Source organism: Actinia tenebrosa, unplaced genomic scaffold (genome assembly GCF_029948245.1).
Source record: "Actinia tenebrosa isolate PJP-AT-01 unplaced genomic scaffold, QUT_ActTen_1.0 PGA_scaffold4__44_contigs__length_22323623, whole genome shotgun sequence".
NCBI lineage: Eukaryota > Metazoa > Cnidaria > Anthozoa > Actiniaria > Actiniidae > Actinia > Actinia tenebrosa.
The window spans coordinates 9,058,159-9,074,432 of record NW_028292581.1 but is presented as its reverse complement, the minus strand read 5'-3'; the positions used below and the strand labels follow the sequence as shown (position 1 = coordinate 9,074,432).

General features: G+C 36.0%; 2 protein-coding genes across 3 annotated transcripts in view; one reads left to right on the top strand and one right to left on the bottom strand.

Moving 5' to 3' along the window:
• The window catches only part of LOC148906992 (uncharacterized), a 47,853-nt gene extending 34,455 nt beyond the window's left edge, over positions 1-13,398 (bottom strand). Inside the window, exons 1-2 of one of the 2 annotated variants that reach the window (XM_089037171.1) lie at positions 11,851-13,398; positions 8,153-8,262 (exon numbers count right to left, since the gene is read on the bottom strand). In XM_089037171.1, the coding sequence (XP_088893297.1) occupies positions 12,073-13,008 (936 nt within the window). In that variant the 5' untranslated portion in view covers positions 13,009-13,398 and the 3' untranslated portion in view covers positions 8,153-8,262; positions 11,851-12,072. Of the gene's footprint in view, positions 1-8,152; positions 8,263-11,850 lie in introns of those variants that run through there. The other variant, XM_089037172.1, reaches the window with a different exon arrangement.
• On the top strand, positions 7,794-11,634 carry LOC116305978 (uncharacterized). The gene is made up of 2 exons (XM_031715990.2): positions 7,794-8,289; positions 9,683-11,634. Exons 1-2 carry the CDS (start codon positions 7,794-7,796, stop codon positions 10,504-10,506), a joined length of 1,320 nt encoding a protein of 439 aa, XP_031571850.2. The 3' UTR covers positions 10,507-11,634.
• Positions 13,399-16,274: the final 2,876 nt, after the last annotated feature.

Below are 16,274 nucleotides of genomic sequence, written 5' to 3'. Positions count from 1 at the left end.
AAGCAACATTATGAAAGACCAGCAAAAGAGTTGTAATATTCTTATTTTGCTGTGCAATAAAGGAATAATGATAATAATAATAATAATAATAATAATAATAACAATAATAATGATGTTGATGATGATAATAATAATGATGATAATAATAATAATAATAATAATAATAATAGTGGTTGATGATAGAGTGAAGTCATTAAACCCGTGCAATAGATATTAGACTAATACACATTAGTAGACCCTAATTCCATTGTTTTCTTTTGTGTCTATTTGACTATTACACGTTGACTAGTACTTTTTATTTCATGGGTTAAATGCCTTCACTCTATAAAGTTCCCAAATAAATCAAACGTAACTTACCAGACTAATGAGTCAGTTCTTAACTTTGATCTTCAAACAAGTAACTAAAGCTGTTGATTAGTTAAAGGAACACTTTCAATGGATGACATGCGCAGTAACGCTCTCGATTTTAGACACGACACTTGATATTGTTATGACAGGAGCCATTATATGGAATGTACGGTATGGAAATAAATTCGATATTTTTAGCTATTTATTTGCAAGTTTTGATTATTTAAATAAACAGAGCTGTTTACAAAGCTAATATATTTTCAAAGGAAGGTGATCCAAGCTGTAAATGTAAAAGTGCGTGTTTGACAAAACGTAAAAACGCTGCCACTGACAGTGCTCGAGCTAGAGGATATCCATGTAAAGGCCGAAATTCGCTTCGTACTGAAAGCGAAATGACGGTTTCGCATTTTACAGATCTGTAAAATGCGAAATCCTCGTTTCGCATTTTATTGTGTCGTTTCGTTTCGTTTCGTTTCGTGGTTTGATGTAAGCTAAACATAATTACAATTTGGCGCCAAACGGATGTGACCGTTACGGGCAACTAGCAGAATACGAGTATTAAGCCTAAAAGCATTCTTTTCTCCCCGATTAGTTCACGTTTTTATCTTCTCTTATGTATGCATTACAGAAGAGAAGAGAAGAACGTTTAATAACGTTTAATCTGGACCTCGGTCGGGTACAGACCTCGCTGCGCTCGGTCTGTACATTCCTACCTCGGTCAAGATTATCCCGTACAGACCTCCCGCTCGATTAATAAGATCTAAAGTAACGTGAACTAATCGATACAGTTCATGACGTTAATGCTGTTCATTTTTCGGCATTGCTTCGGCCGATCTTCACTCTAGCATATGACACTTGCTGGGTAAAACATTCATTCATGGTTTTATAGGCGCAAATAAATACATGTATATTCACAGGTAGCCCAAGCTTGGTTTCTGTGGTGTCGTGTTATAAGAAAATGTATGGGGATTCATCAAAAATTTCAATAAAATCATTAAAACGTGAAATAAAGCCTCGAAATTTTACCCGACCATTGAGAAATAGCACTTCTTTCGCTCTGTGTGGTAATTTTTTTAATTTAGCCCGTTTTAAGGATTTTTTTCCCCACCAGTATTTCTTATTTCTTACTGGTGGGGGGAAAAATCCTTAAAACGGGCTAAATTCAAAAAATAACCACACAGAGTGAAAGAAGTGCTATTTCTCAATGATCGGGTAAAATTTCGAGGATTTATTTCACGTTTTAATGATTTTATTGAAATCTTTGATGAATCCCCATACATTTTCTTATAACATGACACCACAGAAACCAAGCTTGGGCTACCTGTGGTATATTCGATTTCAATGCTATGTTTCACGAGATGATATGTCACGAGATCAATTTACGAGCCAAACAAAGCCAGCGAATCGAGGCATAACACAACCATAATTTCATAACCCGAAAATATTTTCGCTCTGAGCACGAAAATAAACTGCCATTTCTGGCTCATTTTTCACGCTCTTGTTAGGTTTATTATCGCTGTAGTTTTTTTCGTTCACTTACGCTACTTACGCTGCCGTATGGCTCAAAAATCAAGGCTCGATTATTGCTCTTGTCCCGCCGTTAATTTTCGTACAGGCCCTTAAATTATATGAACTAAGGCGATGCTTAAAGCGTGAACTTAATTTATAGCCGACCGCATCAAGCTTGTTGTTCGCTTCGTTTATAATGTTGCTTTTATTTAATTACCATGAAACTTTCATCAAATATTAGACAATAATTGAAGTTTATAATATTTAATTTCCGTTCAAGCTGCTGGCTATTCGCAAATCCATTATTGAATTCATCTAAAATTACTTTCTTTCTGTCCGATTGATGTATTGCTGAAAGTGTTTCCGAAGTAACGGCTCACACAATCTCACATTAAAACTCAAGGCCATCGTTACATTTTCATATACTTAATTTTCCGCTTTCAGTCATCACGTGCTCGCAGATTATGGTACTAGGGTTGCGTCTCAGTCTGGCAGCTAAGTTAATTGAAATTAGTATAAACTGAGTAAATTAAGTTTATAATAATTAATTTTGTTTTGGAATAGCGTTAAATAAAAGCAACATTATAAACGAAGCGAACAACAAGCTTGATGCGGTCGGTTATAAATTAATTTCACGCTTTAAGCATCGCATTAGTTCATATAATTCAAGGGCCTGTACGAAAATTAACGATTTTTGTGATTATTCGATTTTTAACCTGAACTATTCGAATTTTCTGATTATTCGATTTTTAACCTGAACTATTCGATTTTTCTGATTATTCGATTTTTAGCCTGAACTATTCGAATTTTAACCTGAACTATTCGAATTTTAACCTGAACTATTCGATTTTTAGCCTGAACTATTCGATTTTTCTGATTTTTCGATTTTTCAGTAAGTAGGTCACGCCTAGATTTTGTCGGAAACGCTCCCATGGATCTTGCATGAGAAACCATGCATATTATTAATTGCTTTTCTTATTATCATTACCTAAATCCTCTGTCTCTTTACAATACAATACAATACAATACAATACAATACAATACAATACAATACAATACAATACAATACAATACAATACAATACAATACAATACAATACAATACAATACAATACAATACGATACGATACGATACAATACAATACAATACAATACAATACAATACAATACAATACAATACAATACAATACAGTACAGTACGATACGATACAATACAATACAATACAATACAATACAATACAATACAATACAATACAGTACAGTACAATACGATACAATACAATACAATACAATACAATACAGTACAGTACAATACGATACGATACAATACAATACAGTACAGTACAATACAATACAATACAATACAATACAATACAATACAATACAATACAATACAATACAATACAATACAATACAATACAATACAATACAATACAATACAATACAATACAATACAATACAATACAATACAATACTATTATGTCGTGTTCCCACTTTTTGTCCCGCGATTTTGTATAAGGTTAAATCGTTATATCCTTTGTATTTTTGACTCATTCTTCATGGAATTACACCAAAAGCTGCCTCTTATTCTCGGGCATCTTGTCTATTTTTTAATTTGTTTTTGTCCATCGGCAAATACGATTTTTCTTCGAAAACGCGCGTCTGAGGGGATTCTTCCCGAAGTGTGGGATAAAATTCGAATTTTTATCGAAAATTCCCGAAACTTTACAGGATTAATCTTGACCTAGTTCAGCTCTTTTTCACCCAATACAATGAGTTACACAGTTAATGTAAGCCGAGGGACATTTCCCAACAACATTTTGGAGAAAGTCTTGATGATGTCTAACACTTTCACAAGACCTGATGCGAACCCTAAGTTTTGAAATGAAGTAAAAAAAGTTCAAACTCCATAAAAACTGGTTAATTCGATAAATATGACAATTCTTTTGCCTCTATTCCAATGGTTAGGTCTCTTTCATGCTCTGCCGAAAGAATCAGCGTGTTGGAGCAAGGATTTTAAGAATTATTTGCGTTTTTCTGCCGAAGGCCCTCGGAGACATGAAAACGGGAAATGTCCCTTAGTGACATTTTTGACTATAACTTTTACAAACCAAAAACAAAGTGCATTCGGGTTTCAGAGCGAATGTTTTAGCACACGAAGAATGATATGATGGCAGTAAATTTCCCATTAAAATCTTTAAATCAGTTTTAGAATTTTTTTCCCGATTGCGCGATGGGACAATTCCCGTTTGCTTTGAAATTGGATATTTATTCGAAAAATATATTTTTTAGAAAGCAAACTTCACATATAAGTAGATATTAGTGTTTACCTACGGTTTCTGTGGAAATTTTTGAGAAAATAGAAGAAACACAAAAGGCGCTATCCTTTGATTTCGCTAGGTGCTGGTTGCCATGGTAACCAGAAAAAGGGAGGGGTAGGGCAATTTTCATCTGGATATTATTTCTATCACTTAGGTCTATCTTTGTGTTTGTTTTCTTCTTTTCTAGCTTCAATTTTAGGATTTTAGGAATTTTTTAAGTTGCATGAATTTTGGGTTTGGAGTAGGTAGGTACTTAAGTATGGTTGCGGGTGACCATTGATTGACAACCTAAATCTAAATGAAAATGACCAATAGTTGGTAAACATAAAGTTCCAGTAATGAAAACTAGTGTGTTTCAATTTTCTTAGTGTCTTATCGGCTGTTAAGGGTTACCTAGGGTGCTTAATGTTGTCATAGCAACGGTAGTTGTAACATAAAATTGTAACATATTTGACTTTATTACGTTACCTAGATGATATTTTGATAACAAGTTTTACGAAAAACCCACGATAAGTATAGTTAAAATAGAGAAAATTGACTCAATTTTGGTGTTCATTCCGGACAATCCAGATTTTCTGGACGTCCATTCCATCGAGCTACTGATTTTCGGTGCCTGTCAGTATGCTATTGTAGGCATCGCGTTTAACAATCTAACCGGCTCATGTGTATGATACTGCATAAAGCAGTATCCTTATTTATGAATAGCATTATTTTTGTAAACTTGTTGCATTTATTTTGAGATTTTCTTCGCAGTAATTCGGCGATAGTTATATGCAGCAATTGGACTTTCCGAAAAAAAGGGAATCTATACTAATTTTCTAGTTCCCAGAACTAACTTACAAGTAAATAGAGTTGAAGCCTAATATATACTTGGTGCCTTTTCATTCATTATGATTTAGATTTGAGAATCTAGCGAGCTTGGACAATCGAGGTCGGTGCTTGCCTTTCCCTATCAACACATACTAGACTATCGAATAAAACCCCGCACTTGTAAACCAAATAACCATGAAGTTTTCAGGAAGTTTAATTAGAGTTTAAGAGAAAAGAAGAAGCTGATCCAGCAAATGATTTGATTGGTCTCGCTTGATGCTAGTAATCTGCAGGTGTTATATCCCTCAGGGGATGATTAGAATGCGTGATTATATCATAGGGTACATACCTTTTAGCTTCAAAGCTTGGTACTTTCAAATGCTCAAAAGACATTGAAACAGGGTGCATACTATGGCAATTCCTAATACTACTTAATAATTCTTTATTGACTGCTATTCATGAAACAGTGGAACTGAAAATTCTTGCCGCTTGATCACGTCAAAAATAGCATTTAACCGAAAGAAAACGGCATTTAACTAGAAGGGCGTGTCGTCCTCCCGTGATGTTTTGCGAGTGAATAAACATACCCACTTAACGAATACTGAAATTTACGCTTATTTATAGTAAAAGTAATTTTGGCTTGCATTGACCGTGGTAACTGAATATATATATATATATATATTCCCTTATTTATCGAATAAATTAAGAACGGCTACTGAAAATGTTATTAATAGCTAAAGGTGCAGGATCTTTGCCGTTTGTTTGTTCTGCTTTTTCCCAGTCCACCGTCAACTTGAGCTTTGGGATCTTATTCCTCTCTTAGATTGGCAATATTGAATCACCGCTTTGTATATAAGACTTATTGGAACAAAACTAAGGACACGTCCTTTCAAACTAATGTCATATCTTACGGTAACCTGGAGTTGTGCCTTCTTTTCAGCATTGTTATCACGGTCAGTCAAGTCAACGAATAAAAATACAAGGAACTGCATGATGTTGTTATTTCTTTCATTGGTTTGCATAGAAAGATAGAACGCCAATATCATCAATATAATATAAAAACAAATAACAGAACGGGAGATAAGGAAAGTATTTTCTACAGGCCACCTCCTAGTCTTGGTAGTTAGTTAGATCTTCCCGGTAATCCAATAGCATATAGGAAAGTGCAAAAAACATTCAACATATGTTTGAAATATTAATATTAGATGAACAGGTTTGCTAATTATAATTGAAAGAACAAGTAACGACAAAAGGTTTTAAAAGGTTTTAAGGTTTTTTTCCTAAATACTCTATTTGCTAAGCCAATCTTTCGAAAAGTAATGCCATAAGTGAAAGGGCAAAAAATAGAAATTAAGTTCTAATCCGATAAAAAAAATTGTTTAGTACATTGATTATTAGTAAGATATGCTAAAAAAATAATAAATAACGACTAAACAATGGTTTTTATAATTAAAAATGCAAATTAATCATCAGGAGAAATTTCCCTGTCACAGGAGAGAAATCCCATTTGAGGGACATTTCCCGGAGAAATTTCCCTGTCCCGTGGGAAAATTCCCACTTTGGGGACATTTCCCGGGGAAAAATCCCGGTTTCATGGGAAAATTCCCGGTCGGGGGAAAATTCCCACTTGGATGGACCCCAAAGTGGGAAATTTCCCGGGAAATGTCCCCTCCGGCGGGACATTTCCCGTAGACATATTACAATACAATACAATACAATACAACCTTTATTTACTCATATTCAGTGAATAACAAAGCTCTGAAGTCAAAGAATAGTGCGTTTAAAAATCCTGATAAAAAACTGCTGAAAAATTATAAGAAAATATTCATTGATGGGGTGTTTTTGTTTTAATATTGAGAAGATTTGTAGAACATAGATCACAATGAACGAAAAACAAGTGCTCGCTTGAAACCATTTTGCAGTAGGGTCTCTCTTTGGTTCATTCTAGTTAATGCATATTAGTTAATATAAAGAGATTTATAGAACAACAGGAGTTAATAATGCGGGGATCATATAGTAAATGGCGCGGAATCGTTGGGAAACCTATTGTTCTAGGAAATTGTTCGACTTTATCCATTGTTATATGACGTTGACCGTGCACAGAGAAGAAAAAAGGTTCTGCACTTTGTTTATACTATTAGGGAATATAGAATTTTTTCCCTAAAAAAATCGTTTTAAAATAATAAGAAAATCAGTATTGTCAGTCATACTTGTTTTGGTTCATTGTGCACGGTCAGTATCACATGATGGTACGGTTTAACATCAAAAGCAAAACAATGCCTTTATTCTATGGAGTTTCTAAGCCATTCCGCTCTACTAACTATGCGCGGATGTATGTGTAGTTCAACCTTCAACGTCCTTCCAAACAATTACAAACTCACAGTTGAGATCAGTACTCCTAAAGATAACCTTAAAAACTTTATTCTTTTTACATTTTTTACAGTTTGTATTTATATAAATTTCATATTATTTCCGATATTTTCTGAATTAATATATTCATAATTATCTCTCCAGGGACCACTATGATGGTCACAGACCGGAAAGCACTCTTAATTATTTTTTTTAAAACAATCTTTCCTATTACATGAACTGAAACCAGGAGATTAACATAAGCTAGTATTCAGACAACATACATATACTAAAAGCGATTCGGAGTTTTTTCAATATTATTAAGAATTTCGCGCTTTGCTATACCTTGCATATATTTCTGTTATCCTAGCAACGCATTTTGCTCAAAAGCACGAAGTAAGCACGATCGACCTAGTGTGTCTAGAGAAAGGTAAAAAATAAATATTCATCAACCAAGATGGATGCCAAGAAAGCGCTCGAAGAAACCTCAAAGGAAGAAGAAGAAGAAGAAGAAGAACCTTTGAAGCAAGCGGAGAAGACTGATATCATAGGGTTTCTATGTATCGCAGTCCTCACGTACATTATTTACTCTTCAGTACTTATCTCAGCACAAGACATCCTCGCTTCGACTGGTATTCCATCAACCTCGATAATCCTGTGTTTCAACACTCCATATTTCATCATGACCCTACTTCTTCCTTATTACATCGATAAGCTGTCCCTGATGAACAAAGCTATAGCCTCTTCTGTTCTTTTTGGTGCCGGACTACTACTAATAACACTTATACCTAATCCTGGTCTACGACTTATAGGAGTCGTTGTGTCTTCTCTGGGAATGGGTACTGCTGAGATTGGTTTTCTATCTGCAACGTCCTTGCATCAAGAATTAACAGTACATTCTTTCACTTCTGGGACTGGTATTGGATCTGTCATTGGTACAAGTTATATCTCAGGTAATTATAGAATGATTTTGAATGATCTTTTCTCTGACTTTATTGAGCTTAGTAGGATATTATAATTAGTGGACTGGAAGTGTTCTTTTGGTGTGGATATATGATTAACATTGGCATACTAGCAGCAGCACATGCTAATATGAAAAATCTACGTCTTAATAATTAAGTGTATGAGTATCGCACTGGTGTCGGCCAGAGATCCCCGCAGCGTGCTGGGAGAGGGGGGAATCTCTCTAGCTTGATCACCCAGGAAAAAAGTCTTACTTGCTTTGGGTTTTATGGTACAGAATCATGTATTGTCATAAGGATTCCCTGTTATCTCGATATAGAACTGAATAATCTTTAATTTTTCTCTCTCATTCTCGATTTTTTTTGTATCTAACAATAAATAAAATTGGACCATAAGTTTTAAGGGGGCTAGTTAATCCCCAATCCTTCGGCTTCTTAGGGACCGTTCATTATTTAACTGGGGGCGGGGGCTGGGGTAGAAATTGGAAAAGGCGAAGCTCCCTCCCCCAGTCAAATAATGAACGGTCCCTTATGTAATACTTCGTTTCAATAGATGATGTATTCGAATATAAATTATAATATTACTTTTTTCGAACACTTAGCAAAGAAATATAGTGTTTTTAAAAACACTATGAATCTGATATAACTGATAATAATCTAATATAATTACAGAAATGTTGCCTGTTAGAACTAAAATACTAATGATCTGATATAATTACAGAAATGTTGCCTGTTAGAACTAAAACACTTTCTATTGTTTAATTGGCACTATTTACTACTAAATAGTGCAAAGTGTTGCACACTTTTAGTGTTTGTACTCTACAATCGTAATGACTTTATAGGTATAAAAGTGTATAAATATACAATTATGACCAGACTACTATATCAGAATCAAACAGTTATATTATGAATGCAAATAAAGATCAATTGGCCAAATCTGCATAACGGAACGTCTAGACAACACTTTTGAACATAACAGATCAGTACGGTAATCTAAATTCGTCGTCGGCTTTAATAGTTTTAATCGTACTACATACGGCAGTAGCTCAGCTTAGTAAACCTACGAAATTTAGCCACGAATTATCCGTGTGAAAAAGGAGGGATAAACATTAAAAAAATCAGTGAGATTGGGGTAGATGTGTAGCAATAGTAACCAAGCATGAGTTAAAGAACAATATCGATAAATTTAGTTATGAAATTATGAATCATTAATGAGAAGAAAAAAAAGGAAAAAAGAAAAAAACGACAGAAATCACCCATTCACCACAGGAAAAGTGGGATACAATATCTTCCTTATTTGCATTCAACTTTAACAAGAAGTTCCTCTATCAAACTCACTCTAATCATAACTGATAATGATGACATTTTATTTTTGTTTGTTTAGGTATGACGACTTTATTTTGCGTCAATCCTAAAACTACCTTGCAGATCTTGTTAGTTATCCTACCACTCATCCCAATAATAGCCTGGGTAATAACAAGAAGGCACGCCCCTGGACGAGGCGCGGCCACTGCACGTGGAAATGACGTAAAGTTTACGCGTATTGGCGAAGAGACGCAAGATCAAGATATGCATATTCATTTGACCTGGAAAGAAAAGTTTCTAGCAGCCAAAAATAACCTGTTCTTGGCTGTACTTCTATTTATTGGACTGTTTTCCGACTACCTCATAATGCAAGGTGTCGTCACTACCATTGCATTTGAGAATTCACCATTCGATCCCCGCAATCATTTCCAGTATTACACACTGTCGTTTTGGCTAGGGGAAATTATTGGCCGCTCATATGGACTCGTTATACTGTCTTTCAAGCCATCCTGCACTGTTGTAACAGAGAAGACCTGGATTCTAACAACGATCATTGCTTGCAACCTGATGTTATTAATCTTCGAAAGCTGGTATCGATTTATGCCGAATTTCTGGTTCATCATAGTTTTAGTCATTATTACAGGGATGGCAGAAGGAGCACTCTACCTCAACACCTTTGCAGTGGCGGGAATGGATAACCACGCGCGCTATAAAGAATTTTCCCGCGCTTTTTTGACTGCGGCGTTGCAAGGTGGCATCGTTACGGCTGGTTTAATGGGTCTCGTGGTTGAATCCCAACTGCAAGAACACTGCCGCACTGTTCTCAATCAGGGTGAACATTGCTTCACGCGCTTAGCTCATGGACAATGGAATTCTACATCATCCTGTTTAACAAAGAACTAAAGCGCGACATGACTGATTATTGCGCAGCAACACATTGTCAGAATTGAAGAGTTGTTCAACTACCGAGTATAAGAGCGCCGCTTTTATTATGAGTGGTAAACTTATTGTACTAGCTTACAAACATGAACACCTAATGACATGTCGTAAGATGGAAATGGCTTGCCATTTTCTACCTTTAATTCAAACGCGTATTTACGGCTACGATAAAGACTGCGCCGATACGGTACGGCTACGAATTTATCGTATAGCAATCAGTAGAAACCGCGCTATGCTTAAGTCTCTTATTATACTAACTCTTGTATCATTTTTTCATATTTATCAATTTTTGAATATTGAGTATATTAATATATTTTTGGCCGAGTATGGTGGGTTTGAAATGGAAGCTACTTATTTTACTTAGTAAAAATAATATGAGTCTTTTGTATCGCATTGAGTTATTTGTAAACTAACGCGCACTTCATATATCGTGATTTCACATTTGTACTCACATTGGTACATAATAAGGCACCATTGTTATCACTATCACTGTTATATTTTATCAGAATTTTCCCGCTGAGTTGACTTTCAGTACGAACTCAAGGTCAACCAATCAGAATTGAGGATTTAACATTGAATTTTGATCAGCATTTCCTATGATTCAGCCACGACAACCTATTAAATACGAGTTATTCCTTCTTTTAATTGATCGTAAACTCTAGTCAAACTTATGGCTAAACTTTATTCAAATTAACAATAAAAGTCCACATATTGTAGACTCAGAACTGAAATGCTTGGAAAATGCTAACTAACAATAGTTGACCCACAATTCCTTTCAGGGAACGTGATCAGCTCGTTTGGATCATAATTATTTCTAAGAAATTCCCATTTACTTTGTACTACACAATTTCTTATCAAAATTCAAGTTTACTAAGCGTGTAGCTATGAATAGAGGATATATAGTTAGATGTTCTTTAATATTCCATTTTATAGTTCTGTTCAGTGACTGTGGATAATAGTTCCAAGTCGAGGCTGGCGTTTCCCGATAGCAAAACTAATATTATACTCTTAATCATGTGCAGCAACTCTAACCTTGGCTTGGACATATTATTCTTGGTTACTCAGTGAATGGAAATGTAAAATGGAGTATTATCTTAGCTTGCGATCACTTTTCATTTATGCTACAGTTTCTTAATTTGTTTCCTAATCATGAAACACATATGATAAGATTTGAACGTACATGTAAATGAGAAGTTTGCACCTCTAGCATTACATTTTAGATATTAATTCAATACAAGAGAATATTAAGTACTTCATATTCTCTTGTTCAATACCAATAAGATATCATCATTCGAAAGAGCATCTTACCTCAAATAGTAAAAGTTGAAAGTTTGAGATTGAAATTCCGTAAGTGAACAAAGGTATTGAAGCCTAACAATTGCACATTTCCGTATGGATTCAAACGTCTACGTTGTTGCGCATGTGACCGGCTTATATACTTATCTAGCTTAGCCTTTTTAGCCTTTTTAGCTTAGCAAACAATATAATTGATCAAGCAAAAAAATTATCGTACTCATATATACATATATGTTATGAGTTTTTTGGTATCCTTAAATATCTACAGTCAGTGAGATCCTTTGTAAGAAGTGAAACGTCTACAGACAATCTTTCGTTGGAACCATTTTTCTTTTTAGCTCTTGCTTTCCTTTTTGTCTCTTTCTCAGGTTCCTTGCGCTTCGCTTTGTTGCTTTCTTGTGTATAAATACTCGATAATTTAAAAGGTGGTAAGATTTTAGCTAGGGGCCTCTCTTCTTGAACTTTCTCCTCTTCTACCCGGGACACCCTTCTTCTCTGTGCATCCGAAATTCGTTTCTCTAACGCTACACTTTCTGATTCCCAGTAGTTTCGTCTGAATGACCCATTTTCTGGACATAAATAAAATGGCTTCTCTTCGTACGGTTTTGGCCTCGGTTTTGCTTTTTCTAACTGAGATAAACTTTCGGAAAGGTTTCGGATATCTTCGGCACTGAGTCCAGCTTGCTTGCTTGAGATAAAATCAGAATTTCGTCTTGAAAAACGAGGTGAATTCGTTACTGAACATACATGGAGGGGATTTGGCAGACTTGACCTCTTTTCAAATAGATGCCTCCCAAATTTTCGAGCTGCTAGAGGGGAGTTCATTGGGCTATGTTGTTGTGAAGCTAGTCCTCCTCGTAATTCTTTATCAAGAGTTCTTGACCCTTGTTCCTTAGGACGTAAACGCAGTCGATCATCCTTTACAAAGGTTCCCACATCTTTACATGTCAAAGATCGCGCTCGAAAAAATCCCAAATCTTCAACTTTAGCATATAACTTTTTTCTGCTATTATCCATCTTGGTAACCGAATGTTCTTGCGATTGTTCGTTTTGGCCAGTTAGCAGGTCCTCTTTCTCCTTTTTCTTTGACATGTAGCTCATATTTAACTCTAGCACTTCTGTCTTAAGAGTGTTGTATTCTTTAGGAACTTTTCCACTGTTCTTAACCATTCCACGAATAAGAAAATTTCCAGTCTGTCAAAACTGAAAACAGCTTCCCTTGAAATCTGAGAAGAATATTTAAATGCGATGAGTTTCTATTTTTTCACAGACTCGTTTTAATTAAGAAACTTTACAGAATTAGTTGTTTCGTGCTGTAGGCTCCAAGTGCTAACGTTTGTATAGCGAGTGGCTTAGAAAAGCTGTCGCTAGGGGCGTATTTATTGCTATCGTCTTGACAAGCATGACTGAAGGTACGTGCAATGCGTGATATAACTAACTGGCATAGCACGATCATCAGAACAAAAGCAACTATTAAATGATCTACAGTCCACACTGATCGTAATCCACAAGAGATTTACAGTAATCGTTGTTTGACGTCATCATTATTATATTCACTTGACAAAAATACTAATGGGTGATATCCATTGACGCGGTGATAATAGCGCTAGATGACCTGTCCTAATACATCACGACACTAGAATGCAACTACACTAACTATATTCTAACTGACTTTGGATTTCCAGAAATTATACGAATTATAATTCTAGTGACATTTATTATTTTTCGTGAGCTGCAAGTAATTCGTCCCCGGAAAAGATGATTTCGAGGTTATCTTTTACTTGGGATAAAATCAACCTGGTTATTTAAGCGAACATCAGATTGAGTCACGTATGCTAGCTTGTTGTGCTCTCTCTTATAGAACTGATCTGACTTATAAATTTATATATATGCTAGACTTCAATTAAAAGTTTGTCTTTGTCAGTGACGCGAGTTATTTCTTGTGTAAGCATTCGTCCTTTGAGCAGATTTTAAGGCAATAAAACGATGTGGATCTCGTATGTTAATATAATTTTCGTTAGTAAACCTTGCCACAGGTCTACATTTAAAAAATATTTTAAAGTATTAAAAAAAACTATGAATTTTACAAGATTTACCGGTCAATATTTGACCCTGTTCGACAATAGCAATATTTGTAATCATGTAAATGTTAAGGAAGCTCTCATGAAATCTGATGAACTTTGTTTGATTGTCATGTCATGGTTAAAATTAATCATCATCTTTATCTTCTTTATCTTCTTTTCTTTTCACCAAACAAGTAGGTACTTATTAGCGTCAAGTGGTGCCACGACATATCCTTCTTGACATCTTAGGATGATATAGCTTATAACTGGATTTTACTCACGGTAATGTACCGAAGAGTATTTCGTTATGCTCTGACCACGCCCTTCATTAGGTTGCAATGGTATCAGTGGATCATTAAGAAGAAAATAAAATCGTGTTTCCAATAATTGGTCTTATCAGTATCCTAACGTTTATCAGATTTCTAAGACCCTAAGAACTCGTTACTAGAGAGATAGAAAGTTAACATTCAAATTTTGAATTGATTTCCCCACACCATAGCTATTAAACAAATTAGCATAAAACAAGCCTGAAGTTATTGAAGGTTACCGATGAATCCAGAAGCTTCATACCAACGGATCGGGCACTTAAAAAAGGGTGCTTGTAAAAGAGCCAAGTGAAGTTTTTATAGTTCATATCATTCCTAATGATCAAATGTATCGTTGACGTCACAGCTATTAAACTCGAGCCTGTGTAGCTTCCTGCGCTGTCGAGCATTGAGCAGTGGACTGTTTAGCACGTAAACTTGGTTTCAATATTCTTAGAAGAACGTTGTTCACCACTAACGGAACACCAAGTCAATAGCAAAATCATGCAAAACTTAGATAGATTTACTGCGCAATGAGCAAGCTAGCACCGAGAAGTCTGCAGAGCTGATTTCCGTGAATTCCGGGTTGTGCTCTGATCGATGTCATTCAACGTCGAGATTCTGTTACCTTGACTCGACCCTGTTAAGGTAAAAAGTCGTGATGTGACAATAGGACAAGTGCGTGCAAGGTATCTAGTATTCGTTCTCTCTCACTCCTGTAAACGCAGGTCGCGAAGAAATCTATGTAAACAATGATTCCAAGAGCTCTTGAGATGTCATGGAAAATAACAGCCGACAAGCTATTTGATACTTTAAGAACTGGATAAGACGATCCTGTTTGATCCATCCAATCTTAGAACGCTTACTAAGCCAGAGACCACTTCATAAGACCCGTCATTCTGTTGCGCTGTTCATAGGGAAAGGAAAATCACTTAGAGTAACAATGGAGAGGAATACCTTAAGAGCAACTACTCCTCTTGTATCAGATAAAGTGGCAAAGACCATCATAGCAAGAAATGCACTTTATGAGAAAGAGTTAGCAGGCGTCTGCAAATCAGTAGAGAAAGAGAAGAGCTACTGCGCGGTAAATTTTCGAAAGTCAAAGAAAGACCTGATAAGGAGCATAGAAATCAAGGAGTCTGCAGAGTCCAGCAAGAAAGTCTGCGTTCTCGAAAAAGACAGTTCTGGAGCTGTGTTCGAAACTGAATCCAGAAGTCGAAGCTCTTCGTTACCAACAAGTTTGAGCTTGCGACGTGCAAAACTGCATTTGAGTAGATCTTCGTCGCTGTCGATTGAAAACAAAGCCAAACAAAATGGCAATTTTAGTGCGCGGAATTGCAATTCGATGTACGAAGGGTACATACCTCATTCGCCCTTATCGCGAAGGCGTGCAATGCAGGCTGTACAAAGTCCTGATAGCCCAACGTCAGAAGTGCAGTTTAATCTCAAATCAGCGTCATTTCAGATAGAAGACAGCAAAGATGATGTTTACGAATCACGGCAAAGCGTATTCGATGCCCAGAGCTTTGGATCAAGCCCAACAAACAGTCAGACCTCTGATACTGACTTTGATATACCTGAGATCCTTGTATCTGAAGTTGATGGCCAACTGAACGAATCTCCCCAAAGAAAAACCTCTTTAACAAAGAGAAGTTACAGCACAGGAGACTTGCATGATGTACTCTCAGATTCTAAGAAACAAACACCTTCACCTTGCTCTTCACCGCGGCTTTTGAGAAGAACATTAAGCTCGGGTATCAATTCTGACTCCTCACAAGAAAATTTGACAGAATCGAGTAAAAACAAAACAAAGTATGGATCGCTTGATGAGTCGTTATTCCAAAGGTTTAACGATATGTTGTTGGAGGCAAACGTACCGCAGAGACCGAAGCCAAGACCTAAGCTTTACACTGAAGAACCGTTTTATTTGCGTAAGAAATGCGTGATTAGACGTTGCTTACAGAATAATACAGACCTGCCAGTTAAGCTGGGTGTTTGTCAGAGCAAGGAGAAAAGCGAACCAGACGGGGAACGACCGCTGGCTGAGATTTTACCACCAGTCGCGCTA

Coding starts and splice junctions, on each gene's coding strand:
- LOC116305978 (XM_031715990.2), top strand. CDS start 7,794: ATGGATGCCAAGAAAGCGCTCGAAGAAACCTCAAAGGAAGAAGAAGAA. Junction 8,290..9,682: donor TGGTACAAGTTATATCTCAG/GTAATTATAGAA, acceptor TTGTTTGTTTAG/GTATGACGACTTTATTTTGC.